Below are 19,584 nucleotides of genomic sequence, written 5' to 3' on the forward strand. Positions count from 1 at the left end.
TCAGCCATCTTTATTCCGGGAGTAGACAACTGGGAAGCAGACTTCCTCAGCAGACACGATCTCCATCTGGGAGAGTGGGGTCTCCATCCGGAGGTGTTCAAGGAGGTAACAGATCTTTGGGGGTATACCCCAAATAGACATGATGGCCTCTCGTCTCAACAAGAAGCTTCAGCGTTATTGTTCCAGGTCGAGGGACCCACAGGCAGTGGCGGTGGATGCCCTGGTGTCTCCGTGAGTGTTCCAGTCAGTGAATGTGTTTCCACCACTCCCACTCATCCCAAGAATCTTAAAGCTCATAAGGAGAACAAGGGTTCAAGCGATCCTCATTGCCCCAGACTGGCCAAGGCGGGCTTGGTACGCGGACCTTCTGGATCTACTGCAAGAAGAGCCGAGGCCTCTTCCTCTTCGGGAGGACCTGCTGCAGCAGGGTCCATTCGCCTATCAAGACTTACCGCGGCTGCGTTTGACGGCATGGAAGTTGAGTGCCTGATTCTTGCTCGGAAGGGTATTCCGTATTTGGAAGAAATATGTCTCTTGGTGTGAGTCCAAGAAGTTTCCTGTGGTGGAATTTCAACTGGGACGTTATCTCCTCTTCCTGCAGGCAGGAGTAGATATGGGGCTGAGATTGGGATCTGTGAAGGTCCAGATTTCAGCCCTGTCCATTTTCTCTCAGAAACAATTGGCTGCCATCCCTGAGGTTCAGACCTTTTTGAAGGGAGTTCTGCATACCCAACCTCCCTTTGTACCGCCTACGGCACCTTGGGACCTTAACGTGGTGTTGCAGTTCCTCCAGTCGGCTTGGTTTGAGCCTCTACAGGAGGTGGAGCTCAAATTTCTTACATGGAAGGTGGTCACTTTGTTGGCCTTAGCTTCTGCTAGGCGTGTCTTGGAGCTGGGGGCTTTGTCATGCAAAAACCCTTACTTGATCTTCCATGAAGATAGAGCTGAGCTCCGGACTCGTCAGCAGTTCCTTCCAAAGGTTGTGTCGGCATTTCATATCAACCAACCTATTGTGGTGCCAGTGGCTACTGACCCCTCAATTACTTCAAAGTCCTTTGATGTCATGAGGGCTCTGAAGGTTTATGTGAAGAGAACTTCTCTTCACAGGAAATCGGACTCTTTGTTTGTCCTTTACGATCCCAAGAAAATTGGGTGTCCTGCTTCCAAGCAGTCTATTTCTCGCTGGATTAGGTTCACTATCCAGCATGCCTATTCTACGGCAGGACTGCCGTGTCCAAAATCTGTTAAGGCCCACTCTACTCGTAAGGTGGGGTCTTCCTGGGCGGCTGCCCGGGGTGTCTCGGCAATGCTGCTTTGCCGAGCGACAACTTGGTCTCGGTCGAACACGTTTGCAAGGTTCTATAAGTTCGATACTTTGGACTCCGATGATCTGAAGTTTGGTCAATCAGTTCTGCAGGAGCCTCCGCTCTCTCCCTCCCGTTCTGGGAGCTTTGGTACATCCCCATGGTACTAATGTGGACCCCAGCATCCTCTAGGACGTTAGAGAAAATAGGATTTTGGTACCTACCGGTAAATCCTTTTCTCGCCCAGCGCTTCGTTTTCCTGCTTATGTTATTTGGTTCAGTACCACTTCGTTTAGTTGCGTACTGCATAGTTACTGGGTAAGTACTGTTTCAGCCATTTGCTGATTGGTTCAAGCTAGTTGACTTGACGTGCATTGTATGTGTGAGCTGGTATAAATCTCACCACTATCTGTGTTAAGTCCTTCTCTCGAAGTATGTTTTCTCCTCGGGCACAGTTTCTAGACTGTCTGGTAGGAGGGGCATAGAGGGAGGAGCCAGCCCACACACTTAAACTGTTAAAGTGCCATTGGCTCCTGGTGGACCCGTCTATACCCCATGGTACTAATGTGGACCCCAGCATCCTCTATGGACTACGAGAAAAGGATTTACCGGTAGGTACCAAAATCCTATTTGTACCTCTTTCACACTGCACAAAGAACCCGGTATCGACCTGGTATATTGCCGGGTCGACGCGGGTCGCTGTGCGGTGTGAAAGGGGATAACTACCGAATTCCCGGGTCGCCTGACCCGGTGTTTCAACCCGGGAATAAAGAAGGGTTATTAATGGGTCATGTGCAGTGTGAGCGGGTTGCCGGGTCGATACAACCCTGGACCCGTTTACAGTATAGGCTGAGGCCGCGTGGAGATAATCTCATCTCCCAACACCACCTCCGCACCCGCCCCTGATGCTGCCTCTGTCCCCACCCTCGATGGCAACCCAACCCGGCATATTGCCAGATAGGGAAGCAAGCCCGAAAGGGTCCAATGCACCCGGGATGGCCCACTTTTTTAAATTTCCAGGTGCGACCCGGCATTGTGATGTGAAAGCTGTATCAATTACTTACACCTCCTTACAGGGATTGTGTGTAGTCTCCAGCTGGGCCCCCCTCCACTCTTGCCGGACGGCATGAGTGAGTAGACTGGTTTTTGTGATAGTCTATAGCATATGCGCAGTTCTCCAGGAAGTGGTGCGGTGGCCATTTCCGTGTCAGTTTTTCTACTGTTCATGCGTAAATCACTTGGAAAATGGCCACTGCACCATTTGTCCAGTTATTGGTGCAACGCTGCCGACATGGGATTCTGGAGATAAACGTATTATAGAACATAGGTGCAGGGTGTGCAGTGGGGGCCCCCCTGGACCTAGGGTCCATGTGCTTGACAGTGTTAGAACTAAATGCTAACGTTGTAGTACACAATTTGTATTCAATAGAGTACTTTAATTAAATATCATAAATAATGCCTAATTCAGATCTGATCGCAGCAGCAAATTTGTTAGCAGTTGGACAAAACCATGTGCAGTGCAGGGGGGACAGATATAACATATGCAGAGAGATTAATGGGCCCTACACACAGCGCGATGTGCCGCCAAGGTGCCCGATGGCCGATACGGGTGACCTGGCGGCACGGGTGTGGGGGGAGTGAAGCTTCTTCACTCCCCCCGTCATCCGGCTCCCTAGCACTGCATGCTAATATGAATGAGATTGTCCATATTGGCTTGCATGTTTAAACGAGCCGCGCATCGTTCATCGTTGGTGCATGCACACTGAAAGATATGAATGATATCTCGTTCATATCTTTCAGTGTAATCGCTTAGTGCATGGGTCTTCAACCTGTGGCCCTCCAGCAGCGGTGAAACTACACATCTCAGCATGCCCTTGTATAGTTTTGCTATTAAGGTATGCTAAAACTGAGGCATGGCATGCTGGGACGTGTAGTTCCACAGCAGCTGGAGGGCTGCAGGTTGAAGACCCATGGCTTAGTGTGTAAGGCCCTTTAGATTTGGGTGGGGTGTGTTCAAACTGAAATCTAAATTGCAGTGTAAAAATAAAGCAGCCAGTATTTACCCTGCACAGAAACAAAATAACCCACCCAAATTTAACTTTCTGCACATGTTATATCTGCCACACCTGCAGTGATGAGCGATCTATCACAGAGGGGGGTGGGGACGGGTAGGACGCTCACTTCAGCGGTGAAGTGATCAATCTACTACACACTTGCCTACCTGACCCTCTCCATGAGGGAGAAAATGCTCTGTTCCTGTACTTTCCTGGTAATGTATGATTGCCATCACCTGTGGTGAGCTAGTCAATTGATAAGAAAGGTGTTTCACCACAGGTGATGGCAATCATACATTACCAGGAAAGTCCAGGAACAGAGCATTTTCTCCCTCATGGAGAGGGTCAGGTAGGCAAGTATGATCTACTACACAGGTTCTCAAACTCGGTCCTCAGGACCCCACACGGTGCATGTTTTGCAGGTCTCTTCACAGAATCACATGTGACATAATTAGCTCCACCTGTGGGCCTTTTAAATGTGTCAGTGAGTAATTAATACACCTGTGCACCTGCTGGGTTACCTGCAAAACATGCACTGTGTGGGGTCCTGAGGGCCGAGTTTGAGAACCACCATACCCTCCAACATGACCCGCCCCACTAGGTACAAAATGCTCTGCTCCTGGACTTCCCTCTTAATTTATGATTGCCATCACCTGTAAAGAAACAGCTTTCTTATCAAATAACTAGTTCAACACAGGTGATGGAAATCATAAATTAAGAGGGAAGTCCAGAAACAGAGCATTTTGTACCTAGTGGGGCGGGTCATGTTGGAGGGTCTGGAACCACTGATCTACTAGATTGTGCTTGCATGCAGGCCAATATAGAACCGGCGATAGCGACTCGCACGGCCGCGCATCACTCGCTATTGGGCATAACACGGAGAGATCAGTGCTTAATTTCTAAGCAATCTAAGGTTGCTTAGAAATTAAGCACTATTCTCTCCGTGTGTACTCCCTTTACATCCAAGTCTAAATCAGCCCCTCACGCAGCACTGTTTCATTGGGATCAGTACGAAATCCTGCTGGACGGGATCTCGGCGGTCGAAATACCGACACCGGAATCTCAACCAGCAGAAACCCGACAGGGGTGGCGAGTAGAATGCAGCCCCTTGCGGGCTCGCTGCGCTCGCCACGCTGTGGGCACGGTGCCTCGGTACGCTCGGCACACTATTTCATTCTCCCTCTATGGGTGTCGTGGACACCCACAGAGGGAGAATATGTCGGGATTCTGCCGGTTGGGATTCCGGTGTCTGTATTTCGACCACCGGGATTCAGTCCGACGGGATCTTGACCGCATCCCGTTTCATTGATACCCCTTTTCCACTACCTTTAAATACACGGGTAAATGTGCGGGGGCGCGCATTTACCCGTGTATTTTCCTAGTGGAAATGCCCCCCCCCCCCCCCCCCCCCCCAGCAAATTCCCGGATCAAGTATCTTGCCGTGTTGGTAAGCAGTGTAGTGTGAACGGGAGCCGCGTCAAGGCGACACGGCTCCCGTTCACAGTGTATGGAAGGGCGGCGCTCTTCAGCTTCACCAACCTGCCAATATGTCGGGTTGGTGAGCGCTGTGGGAAAGGGGGCTGTAGCACGAGTCGCAGCCGTGTCAGGCTCCCGGCTGCGAGCCGTGGTACAGGTGGAAAAGGGGTATAAGTTACAGTGTAGAAGAAAGACCGCTACAAAATTTAATAAACATTACCTGCAAATCAAGCTTCAGAATGCCAGAATTTTAAGGAGTTAAAAACTCGTCCTGAGTCAGAAACGTGATTGGTGGACACCTTCCTTGCGGAGAATGGCTGATACAGGTGTATTATAATAGGATAAATAGTAAGTCAGGTAAATAGTTTTTAGTGCAAACCCATTGCCCTTTATTGATAAATATCTATGGGGAGGAAGCTGGTAGGCAGCAAAACTGGCTGCATTTAGATAAATTGCATCTTATAATTTATTAGTATAAATCATTTAAGGGTCTATACTAAACCTTGGAGAGAGATAGAGTATCAGCCAATCAGTTCCTAACTGCCATGTTGTAGGCTGTGTTTGAAAAATGGCAGTTGATACTTTATCTCTGTCCACTTTAACTCTCTCCAAGGCTTAGTACATAGACCACTTAAATCCAAGTGCACCATGGGAATCAGTGTGCTAAATAGAAGTGGCTGAACAGCAATTCCCAGCATGCATTGTGATCAGCTACTCGGTTTCCTTGTGAAGTAAAACAATGTATCAATCTGCCATCTACCTGCAACAGGGTAACAGAAACCAAACAAGGTATGTGTTCAAAATGTATGTTATTTAAATGTGTTATTTTTAGTTAGGGCGCCCATTTAGGTAATAAGAATGCAGTAATTTGCAGTAACGCGTCCTTCTGAGGTGCAAATGTAGGTGTCTATCCAAACTGACTTAATTTCCCATTCTCTTCAGCAATTACTAACCAGTTAATCTGTGGACATACAATTGCATGGAGACTGCTTGAAATGTGAAAAACAAATGAGGATCCAGTGTGTGACTGAATGTAAATGAACAACACAAATTAACTTTTTTTTTTTTTTTTTTTTTTTTTTTAGTATTCACATTATATTTAGACTCCATTTTGCCCTGTTGTTACTTTTTATATTCATTTGTTAGCTAGCACTTAATTGGGTTGGATAGATTTAATGCAGTTCTAACTTGGATGGGTTGCTAAGACAGTGCCAAAATACTATATACCAAGACTGAATTGGTCAGTATAGGCATCTTTTTCTACCAATGTACAAAAGTTTAGGACTCAGCAGCTCTGATACAAAGGCCAGGTACTGACCAGATGTTCTACATTTGCCTAATTATTTGAAAGTCTGACAGTTTACAATCGCTAATCCATGTTTGTATTTCACTGAGACTATATTGAAAACATGATTACAGAGTGAAGTATTTAACCCCTTTTGCTGCTGATGGGGTTTCCCTCCTCTGTGCTAAGCCCATTTTTCCACTATTTATTTGAGGATAAGGCTAAGGCCACACATAGGCATACCTCCCAACATGACCCTCTCCAGGAGGGACACAATGCTCTGCTTCTGAACAATTCTCTTAATGTATGATTACCATCACCTGTGTTGAACAGGTTAATGGATAGGAAAGGTGTTTCAGCACAGGTGAGGGCAACAATAAATTCATTGGAAAGTCCAGGAGCAGAGCATTCTGTCCCTCCTGGAGAGGGTCATGTTGGGAGGTATGCACAGGGTGTACGATAAGATTTGATTTCCCTCCTATTTCCCATCTAAAGTGACGGGAGATAGAGAGGCAAAACTCAAATGCCCCCCGTTCTTGCTCTGATCGTGCCCATTACAGTCGGGTTCAGGCGAGCAAAGCACCTAAACCCGACTAAAATATTGGCGCGATCGTGAAAAGACCCGTTAGAATACTGCCGGCGGGCCGGGAGAAGGGGGGGGGGGGGGCATTTGAGTATGGCCCATATGAACAAGGTCCTTAGGGGGACATATACTAAGTGATAAAAGTGGAGAAGTGAGCCAGTGGAGAAGTTGCCCATGTTAATCAATCAGCACTGTATACTTTTGTAGTATGCAAATTATAAATGTTACATCAGTGCTGATTGGTTGCCGTGGGCAACTTCTCCACTGGCTCAATTCTCCACTTTTAACACTGCTTTGTAAATGTCCCCCTTAGTCTTTGTCTGTAATAGCTAGTATAAAAGGTTTGAAAGTGCGCCAGTATGGTGGAGAGAAGGCACATTCAGGGCCCTCCCCCTTGGTCAAAACCATGTTGCACTACAGGTGGGGCAGATGTATTGTGCAGAGACTTAGATTTTGGTGTGTTATATTGTTTCTGTGCATGGTTATTTTTACACTACAATTTAGATTTCAGTTTGAATACACACCACCTAAATCGCCCACTTGCAGCATCTTAGGACAGTGGATTACGGTCGATGTGCGCCTGTAGACGCACCATCAAAACTTGAACAATCCCTATGGCCGGTGTAGTTTCTCTTACGTCCTAGTGGATACTGGGGTCTTGTGCTTTAGTACCATGGGGTATAGATTAGGTCCACTGGAGCCTTGGCACTTTAAAACTTTTAGTGTATGTGTGTGCTGGCTCCTCCCCTCTATGCCCCTCCTACCAGACTCAGTCTAGGAAAATGTGCCCAAGTAGCCGGGTGCACTTCTCTGGAGCTCCAGAGATTTTTCTTTATATTTAATTTATTTTATTATTTTCAGGTAGCTCTGCTTGGCAGATAGACTACCTGCTTCGTGGAACTTAGGGGGTAATTTCCGAGTTGATCGCTCGCTAGCAACTTTTTGCTGTGCTGCGATCAGATAGTAGTCGTCGCCGCCACCTATGGGGGATTGTATTTTCCCTTTGCAAGTGTGCGAACGCTTTTGCAGTCGACGGCACAAAAAGGTTTGTTGTAGTTTGAGTAGCTTTTGGACTACCTCTGCCGCTGCGATCACTTCAGACTTCCCGGAATTGACGTCAGACACCCGCCCTGCAAACGCTTCGACACGCTTGCGGTTTTTCAAACGGGTGCGCAGTTTTGCAGACTTTTATTTTGCAGACTTTTAACCTGATTGTAGCGCTGCAGAAAGTTGCGAGCGAACAACTCGGAATGCCCCCCTTAGAGGGGGGACCGAACCAACCTCCTGAGGGTTAATGGTTCGTAATCCCAGCTGACAGGACACTGAGCTCCTGAGGTACTGATCACACGTCGTTATTATGTGTGCCCACGCCAGCAGCTAGCCGCCACTCTCTAACAGATGCCGAAGATCCAGGTGCGGTGAGTGTTACACCGGGGTCCTGGTTAGCGGGTCCCCAGTGCAGTGTTGGCGGCAAGTCACATGGCGGTCGCAGGCCTGGAGCTGTGGTGCCCGCCGTGGACAAACTAGCTCTGGGCTACAAGCCCCGCAGTGCTCATTGTCCTTAAAGCTTTGTGTGGACTGTATACAGGTATATATTGTTGTTTTCTCTTATGTCCTAGAGGATGTCGGGGTCCAATTTAGTACCATGGTTTATATACAGGTCCTTTTGGAGCCACTGGCACTTTAAGAGTTTAATAGTGTGGGCTGGCCCCTCCCTCTATGCCCCTCCTACCAGACTCAGTTTAGAAAATGTGCCCAGAGGAGCCGGTCACAGCTAGGGGAGCTCCTAGGAGTTTTCTTCGATTTTTATTTTTTAGCGTTATGTTACAGGGAGGCTGCTGCCTCCCTGCTTCGTGGGACTTGGAGGGGGATGGGGGGGGGGGGGGGGAGTAAGAACCAACTTCCTAAAGAGTTATGGTTCTCTAATCCGCTGACAGGACACTGAGCTCCTGAGGGTGCTGATCGCAAGCCAACGAGACAACCGCTCACTCCTGCAGCACGGCCTCCACCCCCTAACAGAGCCAGAAGAGTGGTGAGTACAGCGCCGGTTAGCGGGTTGCCGGCGGGTATGGCAGCACTGACAGTGGGGGGGGGGGGGGGAAGTGTGATATCAATACTAACTCTATTAAGGGTAGTTAGTCAGCGCCGGGCTTTTATAATAATAATTGCTTACAGGGGTGCTATGTGGCTGGTTCCTTATACTCTGTGTCTCTCTGAAGGTACTCTGGGGGAGTCTGTGTCTGACATTTTCCTGTGTGTATATCCCACATTACCATGTCTAAGGACTCTGTGTCCTGTGCTGCAGAGTGTGTATCTTCTCCTGAGGAATGTAATATACTGTCTCAGCCTTCTGAATCTGAACCCCCCATGGGTGGATTCTTTAAGGGGAATGATATCCCAGATTTCTACTAGGATGTCCCATACTGAAAGGGAGACGCAGGTTTTGAAAAAATCTGTGGAAGGCTTAAAATATTCAGCCCCTACTACTATGGACCCACCTACATACCCTCAAAAACATGTAATTGCCCAGATAATGCAATATATATATATTTCTCTAACGTCCTAGTGGATGCTGGGGACTCCGTAAGGACCATGGGGATAGACGGGCTCTGCAGGAGACATGGGCACTTTAAGAAAGAATTTAGGTTCTGGTGTGCACTGGCTCCTCCCTCTATGCCCCTCCTTCAGACCTCAGTTTGATACTGTGCCCAGACGAGCTGGGTGCTTTTCAGTGAGCTCTCCTGAGTTTGCTCGGATAAAGTATTCTGTTAGGTTTTTTATTTTCAGGGAGCTCTGCTGGCAACAGACTCCCTGCATCGTGGGACTGAGGGGAGAGAAGCAGCCCTACTCTCTGAAGCTAGGTCCTGCTTCTTAGGCTACTGGACACCATTAGCTCGAGAGGGATCGTACACAGGATCTCACCCTCGCCGTCCGACCCCAGAGCTGCGCCGCCGTCCCCCTCGCAGAGCCGGAAGACAGAAGCCGGGTGAGTATGAGAAGCAAAAAAGACTTCACAGGCGGCAGAAGACTCCGTTCTTCACTGAGGTAACGCACAGCACTGCAGCTGTGCGCCATTGCTCCCACACACCTCACATACTCCGGTCACTGTAAGGGTGCAGGGGGGGGGGGGGGGGCGCGCGCGCGCCCTGGGCAGCATTTGGGACCTCTTTTGGCAAAAGTTAAACATATATATACAGCTGGGCACTGTATATATGTATGAGCCCCCGCTAAAAATTGCATATTTAAGCGGGACAGAAGCCTGCCGCCGAGGGGGCGGAGCTTCTTCCTCAGCACTCACCAGCGCCATTTTTTCTCTAACGTCCTAAGTGGATGCTGGGGACTCCGTAAGGACCATGGGGAATAGCGGCTCCGCAGGAGACTGGGCACAAAAGTAAAGCTTCAGAACTACCTGGTGTGCACTGGCTCCTCCCCCTATGACCCTCCTCCAAGCGTCAGTTAGATTTTTGTGCCCGAACGAGAAGGGTGCACACTAGGTGGCTCTCCTGAGCTGCTTAGTGAAAAGTTTAGTTTTAGGTTTTTTATTTTCAGTGAGACCTGCTGGCAACAGGCTCACTGCACCGAGGGACTAAGGGGAGAAGAAGCGAACTCACCTGCGTGCAGAGTGGATTGGGCTTCTTAGGCTACTGGACATTAGCTCCAGAGGGACGATCACAGGCCCAGCCATGGATGGGTCCCAGAGCCGCGCCGCCGGCCCCCTTACAGAGCCAGAAGACAGAAGAGGTCCGGAAAATCGGCGGCAGAAGACGTCCTGTCTTCACCAAGGTAGCGCACAGCACTGCAGCTGTGCGCCATTGCTCCTCAGCACACTTCACACTTCAGTCACTGAGGGTGCAGGGCACTAGGGGGGGGCGCCCTGAGCAGCAATAAAAACACCTTGGCTGGCGAAAATACATCACATATAGCCCCCAGGGCTATATGGATGAATTTTAACCCCTGCCAGAATCCATAAAAAAGCAGGAGAAAAGTCCGCAAAAAAGGGGCGGAGCCTATCTCCTCAGCACACTGGCGCCATTTTCCCTCACAGCTCAGTTGTAGGGAAGCTCCCCTGGCTCTCCCCTGCAGTCACTACACTACAGAAAGGGTTAAAAAAGAGAGGGGGGCACTAATTAGGCACAGTATTAACAATACAGCAGCTATAAGGGGAAAAACACTTATAAGGTTATCCCTGTGTGTGTGTGTGTGTGTATATATATATATATATATATATATATATATATATATATATATATATATATATATAGCGCTCTGGTGTGTGCTGGCAAACTCTCCCTCTGTCTCCCCAAAGGGCTAGTGGGGTCCTGTCCTCTATCAGAGCATTCCCTGTGTGTGTGTGTGCTGTGTGTCGGTACGTTTGTGTCGACATGTATGAGGAGAAAAATGATGTGGAGACGGAGCAGATTGCCTGTAATAGTGATGTCACCCCCTAGGGGGTCGACACCCTGAGTGGATGAACTGTTGGAAGGAATTACGTGACAGTGTCAGCTCTGTATAAAAGACAGTGGTTGACATGAGACAGCCGGCTACTCAGCTTGTGCCTGTCCAGACGTCTCATAGGCTGTCAGGGGCTCTAAAGCGCCCGTTACCTCAGATGGCAGATATAGACGTCGACACGGATACTGACTCCAGTGTCGACGGTGAAGAGACAAATGTGACTTCCAGTAGGGCCACACGTTACATGATTGAGGCAATGAAAAATGTTTTACACATTTCTGATAATACGAGTACCACCAAAAAGGGGTATTATGTTCGGTGAGGAAAAACTACCTGTAGTTTTTCCTGAATCTGAGAAATTAAATGAGGTGTGTGATGATGCGTGGGTTTCCCCCGATAACAACTGATAATTTCTAAAATGTTATTGGCATTATATCCTTTCCCGCCAGAGGTTAGGGTGCGTTGGGAAACACCCCCTAGGGTGGATAAAGCGCTCACACGCTTGTAAGAACAAGGGCTCTACCCTCTCCTGAGATGGTCGCCCTTAAGGATCCTGCTGATAGAAAGCAGGAGGGTATCCTAAAATGTATTTACACACATACTGGTGTTATACTGCGACCAGCAATCGCCTCAGCCTGGATATGCAGTGCTGGGTTGGCGTGGTCGGATTCCCTGACTGAAAATATTGATACCCTAGATAGGGACAGTATATTATTGCCTATAGAGCATTTGAAAGATGCATTTCTATATATGCGTGATGCACAGCGGAATATTTGCCGACTGGCATCAAGTCTAAGTGCGTTGTCCATTTCTACCAGTAGAGGGTTATGGACACGACAGTGGTCAGGTGATGCAGATTCCAAACGGCATTTGGAAGTATTGCCTTATTAAGGGGAGGAGTTATTTGGGGTCGGTCTTTCAGACCTGGTGGCCACGGCAACAGCTGGGAAATCCACGTTTGTACCCCAGGTCGCCTCTCAACATGAGAAGACGCCGTATTATCAGGCGCAGTCTTTTCGTGGACAAGCGGGCAAAAGGTTCCTCATTTCTGCCCCGTGACAGAGGGAGAGGAAAAAGGCTGCAGAAATCAGCCAGTTCCCAGGAACAGAAACCCTCTCCCGCCTCTGCCAAGCCCTCAGTATGACGCTGGGGCTTTACAAGCAGAATCAGGCACGGTGGGGGGCCCGTCTCAATGAATTTCAGCGCGCAGTGGGCTCACTCGCAAGTAGACCCCTGGATCCTTCAGGTGATATCTCAGGGGTACAAATTGGAATTCGAGACGTCTCCCCCTCGCCGTTTCCTAAAGTCGGCTTTACCGATGTCTCCTTCTGACAGGGAGACAGTTTTGGAAGCCATTCACAAGCTGTATTCCCAGCAGGTGATAATCAAGGTACCCCTCCTGCAACAGGGAACGGGGTATTATTCCACACTGTTGTGGTACCGAAGCCGGACGGCTCGGTGAGACCGATTCTAAATCTAAAATCTTTGAACACTTACATACAGAGGTTCAAATTCAAGATTGAGTCACTCAGAGCAGTGATTGCGAACCTGGAAGAAGGAGACTACATGATGTCTCGGGACATCAAGGATGCTTACCTTCATGTCCCAATTTACCCTTCTCACCAAGGGTACCTCAGGTTTATGGTACAGAACTGTCACTATCAGTTCAGACGCTGCCGTATGGATGGTCCACGGCACCCCGGGTCTTTACCAAGGTAATGGCCGAAATTATGATATTCCTTCGAAGGAAGGGAATTTTAGTTATCCCTTACTTGGACGATTCCCTGATAAGGGTAAGATCCAGGGAACAGTTGGAGGTCGGTGTAGCACTATCTCAGGTAGTGTTGCGGCAGCACGATTGGATTCTCAATATTCCAAAATCGCAGCTGGTTCCGACGACTCGTCTTCTGTTCCTAGGGATGATCCTGGACACAGTCCAGAAAAAAGGTGTTTCTCCCGGAGGACAAAGCCAGGGAGTTATCCGAGCTAGTCGGGAACCTCCTAAAACCGAGCCAACTCTCAGTGCATCAATGCACAAGGGTTCTGGGTAAAATGGTGGCTTCCTACGAAGCAAATCCCATTCGGCAGATTCCACGCAAGAACTTTCCAGTGGGACCTGCTGGACAAATGGTCTGGGTCGCATCTTCAGATGCATCAGCGGATAACCCTGTCACCAAGGACAAGGGTGTCCCTCCTGTGGTGGTTGCAGAGTGCTCATCTTCTAGAGGGCCGCAGATTCGGCATTCAGGACTAGGTCCTGGTGACCACGGATGCCAGCCTGAGAGGCTGGGGAGCAGTTACACAGGGAAGGAATTTCCAGGGCTTATGGTCAAGCCTGGAGACATCACTTCACATAAATATCCTGAAGCTAAGGGCCATTTACAATGCTCTAAGCTTAGCAAGACCTCTGCTTCAAGGTCAGCCGGTGTTGATCCAGTCGGACAACATCACGGCAGTCACCCACGTAAACAGACGGGGTGGCACAAGAAGCAGGAGGGCAATGGCAGAAGCTGCAAGGATTCTTCGCTGGGCGGAAAATCATGTGATAGCACTGTCAGCAGTATTCATTCCGGGAGTGGACAACTGGGAAGCAGACTTCCTCAGCAGACACGACCTCCACCCGGGAGAGTGGAGACTTCACCCAGAAGTCTTCCACATGATTATAAACCGTTGGGAAAAACTCGACAGGTATTGCGCCAGGTCAAGGGACCCTCAGGCAATAGCTGTAGACGCTCTGGTAACACCGTGGGTGTACCAGTCAGTGTATGTGTTCCCTCCTCTGCCTCTCATACCCAAGGTACTGAGATTGATAAGATGGAGAGGAGTAAGCACTATATTCGTGGCTCCGGATTGGCCAAGAAGGACTTGGTAACCGGAACTTCAAGAGATGCTCACGGAGGATCCGTGGCCTCTACCTCTAAGAAGGGACCTGCTCCAGCAAGGACCCTGTCTGTTCCAAGACTTACCGCGGCTGCGTTTGACGGCATGGCGGTTGAACGCCGGATCCTGAAGGAAAAAAGGCATTCCGGATGAAGTCATCCCTATCCTGATCAAAGCCAGGAATGATGTAACCGCAAAACATTATCACCGCATTTGGCGAAAATATGTTGCGTGGTGCGAGGCCAGTAAGGCCCGACAGAGGAAATTCAACTGGGTCGATTCCTACATTTCCTGCAAACAGGAGTGTCTATGGGCCTGAAATTGGGGTCCATTAAGGTTCAAATTTCGGCCCTGTCAATTTTCTTCCAAAAAGAACTAGCTTCAGTCCCTGAAGTTCAGACGTTTGTAAAAGGGGTACTGCATATACAGCCTCCTTTTGTGCCTCCAGTGGCACTTTGGGATCTCAATGTAGTTTTTGGGTTCCAAAAGTCACATTGGTTTGAACCACTTAAATCTGTGGAGTTAAAATATCTCGCATGGAAAGTGGTCATGCTGTTGGCCCTGGCCTGGGCCAGGCGCGTGTCAGAATTGGTGGCTTTATCCTGTAAAAGCCCTTATCTGATTTTCCATTCGGACAGGGCGGAATTGAGGACTCGTCCTCAGTTTCTCCCTAAGGTGGTTTCAGCGTTTCACCTGAACCAACCTATTGTGGTGCCTGCGGCTACTAGGGACTTGGAGGACTCCAAGTTGCTAGACGTTGTCAGGGCCCTGAAAATATATGTTTCCAGGACGGCTGGAGTCAGAAAATCTGACTCGCTGTTTATCCTGTATGCACCCAACAAGCTGGGTGCTCCTGCTTCTAAGCAGACTATTGCTCGTTGGATTTGTAGTACAATTCAGCTTGCACATTCTGTGGCAGGCCTGCCACAGCCAAAAATCTGTAAATGCCCACTCCACAAGGAAGGTGGGCTCATCTTGGGCGGCTGCCCGAGGGGTCTCGGCTTTACAACTTTGCCGAGCAGCTACTTGGTCAGGAGCAAATACGTTTGTAAAATTCTACAAAATTGATACCCTGGCTGAGGAGGACCTGGAGTTCTCTCATTTGGTGCTGCAGAGTCATCCGCACTCTCCCGCCCGTTTGGGAGCTTTGGTATAATCCCCATGGTCCTTACGGAGTCCCCAGCATCCACTTAGGACGTTAGAGAAAATAAGAATTTACTTACCGATAATTCTATTTCTCGTAGTCCGTAGTGGATGCTGGGCGCCCATCCCAAGTGCGGATTGTCTGCAATACTGGTACATAGTTATTGTTACCAAAAAATCGGGTTATTGCTGTAGTGAGCCATCTTTTCTAGAGGCTCCTCTGTTATCATGCTGTTAACTGGGTTTAGATCACGAGTTATACGGTGTGATTGGTGTGGCTGGTATGAGTCTTACCCGGGATTCAAAATCCTTCCTTATTGTGTACGCTCGTCCGGGCACAGTATCCTAACTGATGCTTGGAGGAGGGTCATAGGGGGAGGAGCCAGTGCACACCAGGTAGTTCTAAAGCTTTACTTTTGTGCCCAGTCTCCTGCGGAGCCGCTATTCCCCATGGTCCTTACGGAGTCCCCAGCATCCACTACGGACTACGAGAAATAGAATTATCGGTAAGTAAATTCTTATTTTTTTTCTCCACAGCTCCGCTGAGAGGAAGCTCCCCAGGCTCTCCCCTGCTGATACACGGTAGAAGAGGGTAAAAAGAGAGGGGGGGCACATAATTAGGCGCAAAAGACAATATATAAACAGCAGCTACTGGGTTAACATTAAGTTACTGTGTTATTCCTGGGTTTATAGCGCTGGGGTGTGTGCTGGCATAATCTCTCTGTCTCTCCTAAGGGCCTTGTGGGGGAACTGTCTTCAAAAAGGGCATTCCCTGTCTGTGTGGTGTGTCGGTACGCCTGTGTCGACATGTCTTATGAGGAAGGCTATGTGGAAGCAGAGCGGGAGCAAGTGAATGTGGTGTCTGCGCCGACACCTGATTGGATGGATATGTGGAAGGATTAAATGATAATGTTAATTCCTTGCATAAAAGGTTAGAAAAGCTGAAGCCTCAGGACATTCGGGGTCCCAACCCGTGCCTGATCCTATGTCGCAGAGGCCATCAGGGTCTCAGAAGCGCCCACTATCCCAAATTGTTGACACAGATACCGACATGGATTCTGACTTCAGTGTCGATTACGATGATGCAAAGTTACAGCCAAAATTGGCTAAATCCATCCGTTATATGATTATAGCAATTAAGGATGTGTTGCACATCACAGAGGAAATCCCAGTCCCTGACAAGAGGGTATATATGTATGGGGAAAATAAGCCGGAGGTAACCTTTCCCCCCTCACACGAGCGAAATGAGTTATGTGAAAAGGCTTGGGAATCTCCAGATAAAAAACTGCAGATTTCCAAAAGGATTCTTATGGCGTATCCTTTCCCGCCAACGGACAGGTTACGCTGGGAATCCTCCCCCTAAGGTGGACAAAGCTTTAACACGCTTATCCAAGAAGGTAGCCCTGCCGTCACAGGATACGGCTACCCTCAAAGATGCTGCGGATCGCAAACAGGAGGTTACCCTGAAGTCCATTTATACACATTCAGGTACCTTACTGAGGCCGGCGATCGCGTCGGCCTGGGTGTGTAGTGCTGTAGCAGCATGGACGGATACCGTGTCTGAGGAAATTGATACCTTAGACAAGAATACTATTTTGTTGACCTTGGGGCATATTAAAGACGCTGTCCTATATATGAGAGATGCTCAAAGAGACATTAGTCTACTGGGTTCTAGAATAAATGCTATGTCAATTTCTGCCAGAAGGGTCCTGTGGACACGGCAATGGACAGGTGATGCCGACTCAAAAAGGCATATGGAGGTTTTACCTTACAAGGGTGAGGAATTGTTTGGGGAGGATCTCTCGGACCTGGTCTCCACAGCTACTGCTGGAAAGTCAAATTTTTTGCCATATGTTTCCTCACAGCCTAAGAGAGCACCGTATTATCAAATGCAGTCCTTTCGATCACAGAAAAACAAAGTCTGAGGTGCGTACTTTCTTGCCAGAGGCAGGGGCAGAGGAAAGAAGCTGCACAACACAGCTAGTTCCCAGGAGCAGAAGTCCTCCCCGGCCTCTATAAAATCCATCGCATGACGCTGGGGCTCCACAGGCGGAGCTAGGCCCGGTGGAGGCACGTCTTCGAAATTTCAGCCACAAGTGGGTTCACTCCCAGTTGGATCCCTGGGCAATAGAGATTGTGTCTCAGGGATACAAGCTGGAATTCGAGGAGATGCCCCCTCACGATACCTCAAATCGGCCCTGCCAGCTTCCCCTCACGGGAGGGAAATAGTGTTAACTGCAATTCACAAATTGTATCTTCAACAGGTGGTGGTCAAGGTTCCCCTCCTTCAACAAGGAAGGGGTTATTATTCGACCATGTTTGTAGTCCCGGAACCGGACGGTTCGGTCAGACCCATATTAGATTTAAAATCCCTGAACATATACCTGAAAAGGTTCAAGATGGAATCGCTGAGAGCGGTCATCGCAAGCCTGGAAGGGGGGGATTTTATGGTGTCTCTGGACATAAAGGATGCATACCTTCATGTCCCCATTTATCCACCTCATCAGGCGTACCTCAGATTTGTGGTACAGGATTGTCATTACCAATGTCAGACGTTGCCGTTTGGTCTCTCCACGGCACCGAGAATATTTACCAAGGTAATGGCGGAAATGATGGTACTCCTACGGAAGCAATGAGTCACAATTATCCCATACTTGGACGATCTCCTCATAAAAGCGAGATCAAGAGAGCAGTTGCTGATCAGTGTAGCACTTTCTCGGGAAGTGTTACGGCAACACGGCTGGATTCTAAATATTGCAAAGTCGCAGTTGGTTCCTACGACTCGTCTGCCTTTCCTGGGCATGATTCTAGACACATACCAGAAAAGGGTTTATCTCCCGATGGAGATAGCTCAGGAACCTATTAAAACCAAAACAGGTGTCCAGTGCATCACTGCACTCGTGTCCTGGGAAAGATGGTGGCATCATACGAGGCCATTCCCTTCGGCAGGTTCCATGCGAGGACTTTTCAATGGGACTTACTGGACAAGTGTTCCGAATCTCACATCTTCAGATGCATCGGTAAATCACCCTATCCCCCAGGGCCAGGGTGTCACTCCTGTGGTGGCTACAGAGCGCTCACCTTCTCGAGGGCCGCAGATTCGGCATTCAGGACTGGGTCCTGGTGACCACGGACGCAAGCCTCCGAGGTTGGGGTGCAGTTACACAGGGAAGAAATTTCCAAGGTCTGTGGTCAAGTCAAGAGACTTGCCTTCACATCAACATCCTGGAACTAAGGGCCATATACAACGCCCTACGTCAAGCGGAGACCCTGCTTCGCGACCAACCGGTTCTGATTCAGTCAGACATCACCGCAGTGGCTCATGTAAACCGCCAAGGCGGTACAAGGAGCAGAGTGGCGATGGCGGAAGCCACCAGAATTCTTCGCTGGGCAGAGAATCACGTAAGCGTACTGTCAGCAGTGTTCTTCCCGGGAGTGGACAACTGGGAAGCAGACTTCCTCAGCAGACACGACCTCCACCCGGGAGAGTGGGGACTTCATCAGGAAGTCTTCGCACAGATTACAAGTCGTGGGAACTGCCACAGGTGGACATGATGGCATCCCGCCTCAACAAAAAGCTACAGCGGTATTGCGCCAGGTCAAGAGACCCTCAGGTGATAGCTGTAGACGCCCTGGTGACACCGTGGGTGTTCCAGTCGGTCTATGTATGTCCTCCTCTTCCTCTCATACCCAAGGTGCTGAGGATAATAAGAGAAAGAGGAGTGAGAACAATACTCATTGTTCCAGATTGGCCACGAAGGACTTGGTATCCAGATCTGCAAGAAATGCTCACAGAGGACCCGTGGCCTCTTCCTCTAAGACGGGACTTGTTGCAACAGGGGCCCTGTCTGTTCCAAGACTTACCGCGGCTGCGTTTGACGGCATGGCGGTTGAACGCCGGATCCTAGCAGAGAAAGGCATTCCGGATGAGGTAATTCCTACGCTGATAAAGGCTAGGAAGGACGTGACGGCTCAACATTATCACCGTATATGGCGAAAATATGTTGCTTGGTGTGAGGCCAGGAATGCTCCTACGGAGGAATTCCAGCTGGGCCGTTTCCTTCACTTCCTACAGTCCGGAGTGAATTTGGGCCTAAAATTGGGTTCCATTAAGGTCCAGATTTCGGCCCTATCCATTTTCTTTCAAAAAGAGTTGGCTTCTCTACCTGAAGTTCAGACGCTTGTAAAGGGAGTACTGCATATTCAGCCCCCTTTTGTGCCTCCAGTGGCACCTTGGGATCTTTAACGGGGTGTTTGAGTTTCCTGAAATCACACTGGTTTGAACCACTCAAAACGGTGGAGTTGAAATATCTCACGTGGAAGGTGGTCATGCTATTAGCCTTGGCTTCGGCTAGGCGTGTGTCAGAGTTGGCGGCTTTGTCACATAAAAGCCCCTATCTGGTTTTC

At 49.1% G+C, this 19,584-nt stretch overlaps 1 protein-coding gene across 2 annotated transcripts in view; it reads left to right on the plus strand.

The window, feature by feature from the left end:
- Positions 1–19,584, plus strand: part of MOV10 (Mov10 RNA helicase) — a 439,448-nt gene that overhangs the window by 71,557 nt on the left and 348,307 nt on the right. The window contains exon 1 of one of the 2 annotated variants that reach the window (XM_063955382.1): positions 5,499–5,623. The exons of the other annotated variant lie outside the window; for it this stretch is intronic. Within the exon in view, the coding sequence (XP_063811452.1) occupies positions 5,574–5,623 (50 nt within the window). The 5' untranslated portion in view covers positions 5,499–5,573. Of the gene's footprint in view, positions 1–5,498; positions 5,624–19,584 lie in introns of those variants that run through there. 2 annotated transcript variants of the gene reach the window in all.

The sequence above is a fragment of the Pseudophryne corroboree genome, chromosome 2 (genome assembly GCF_028390025.1).
Source record: "Pseudophryne corroboree isolate aPseCor3 chromosome 2, aPseCor3.hap2, whole genome shotgun sequence".
Taxonomy (NCBI): Eukaryota; Metazoa; Chordata; class Amphibia; order Anura; family Myobatrachidae; genus Pseudophryne; species Pseudophryne corroboree.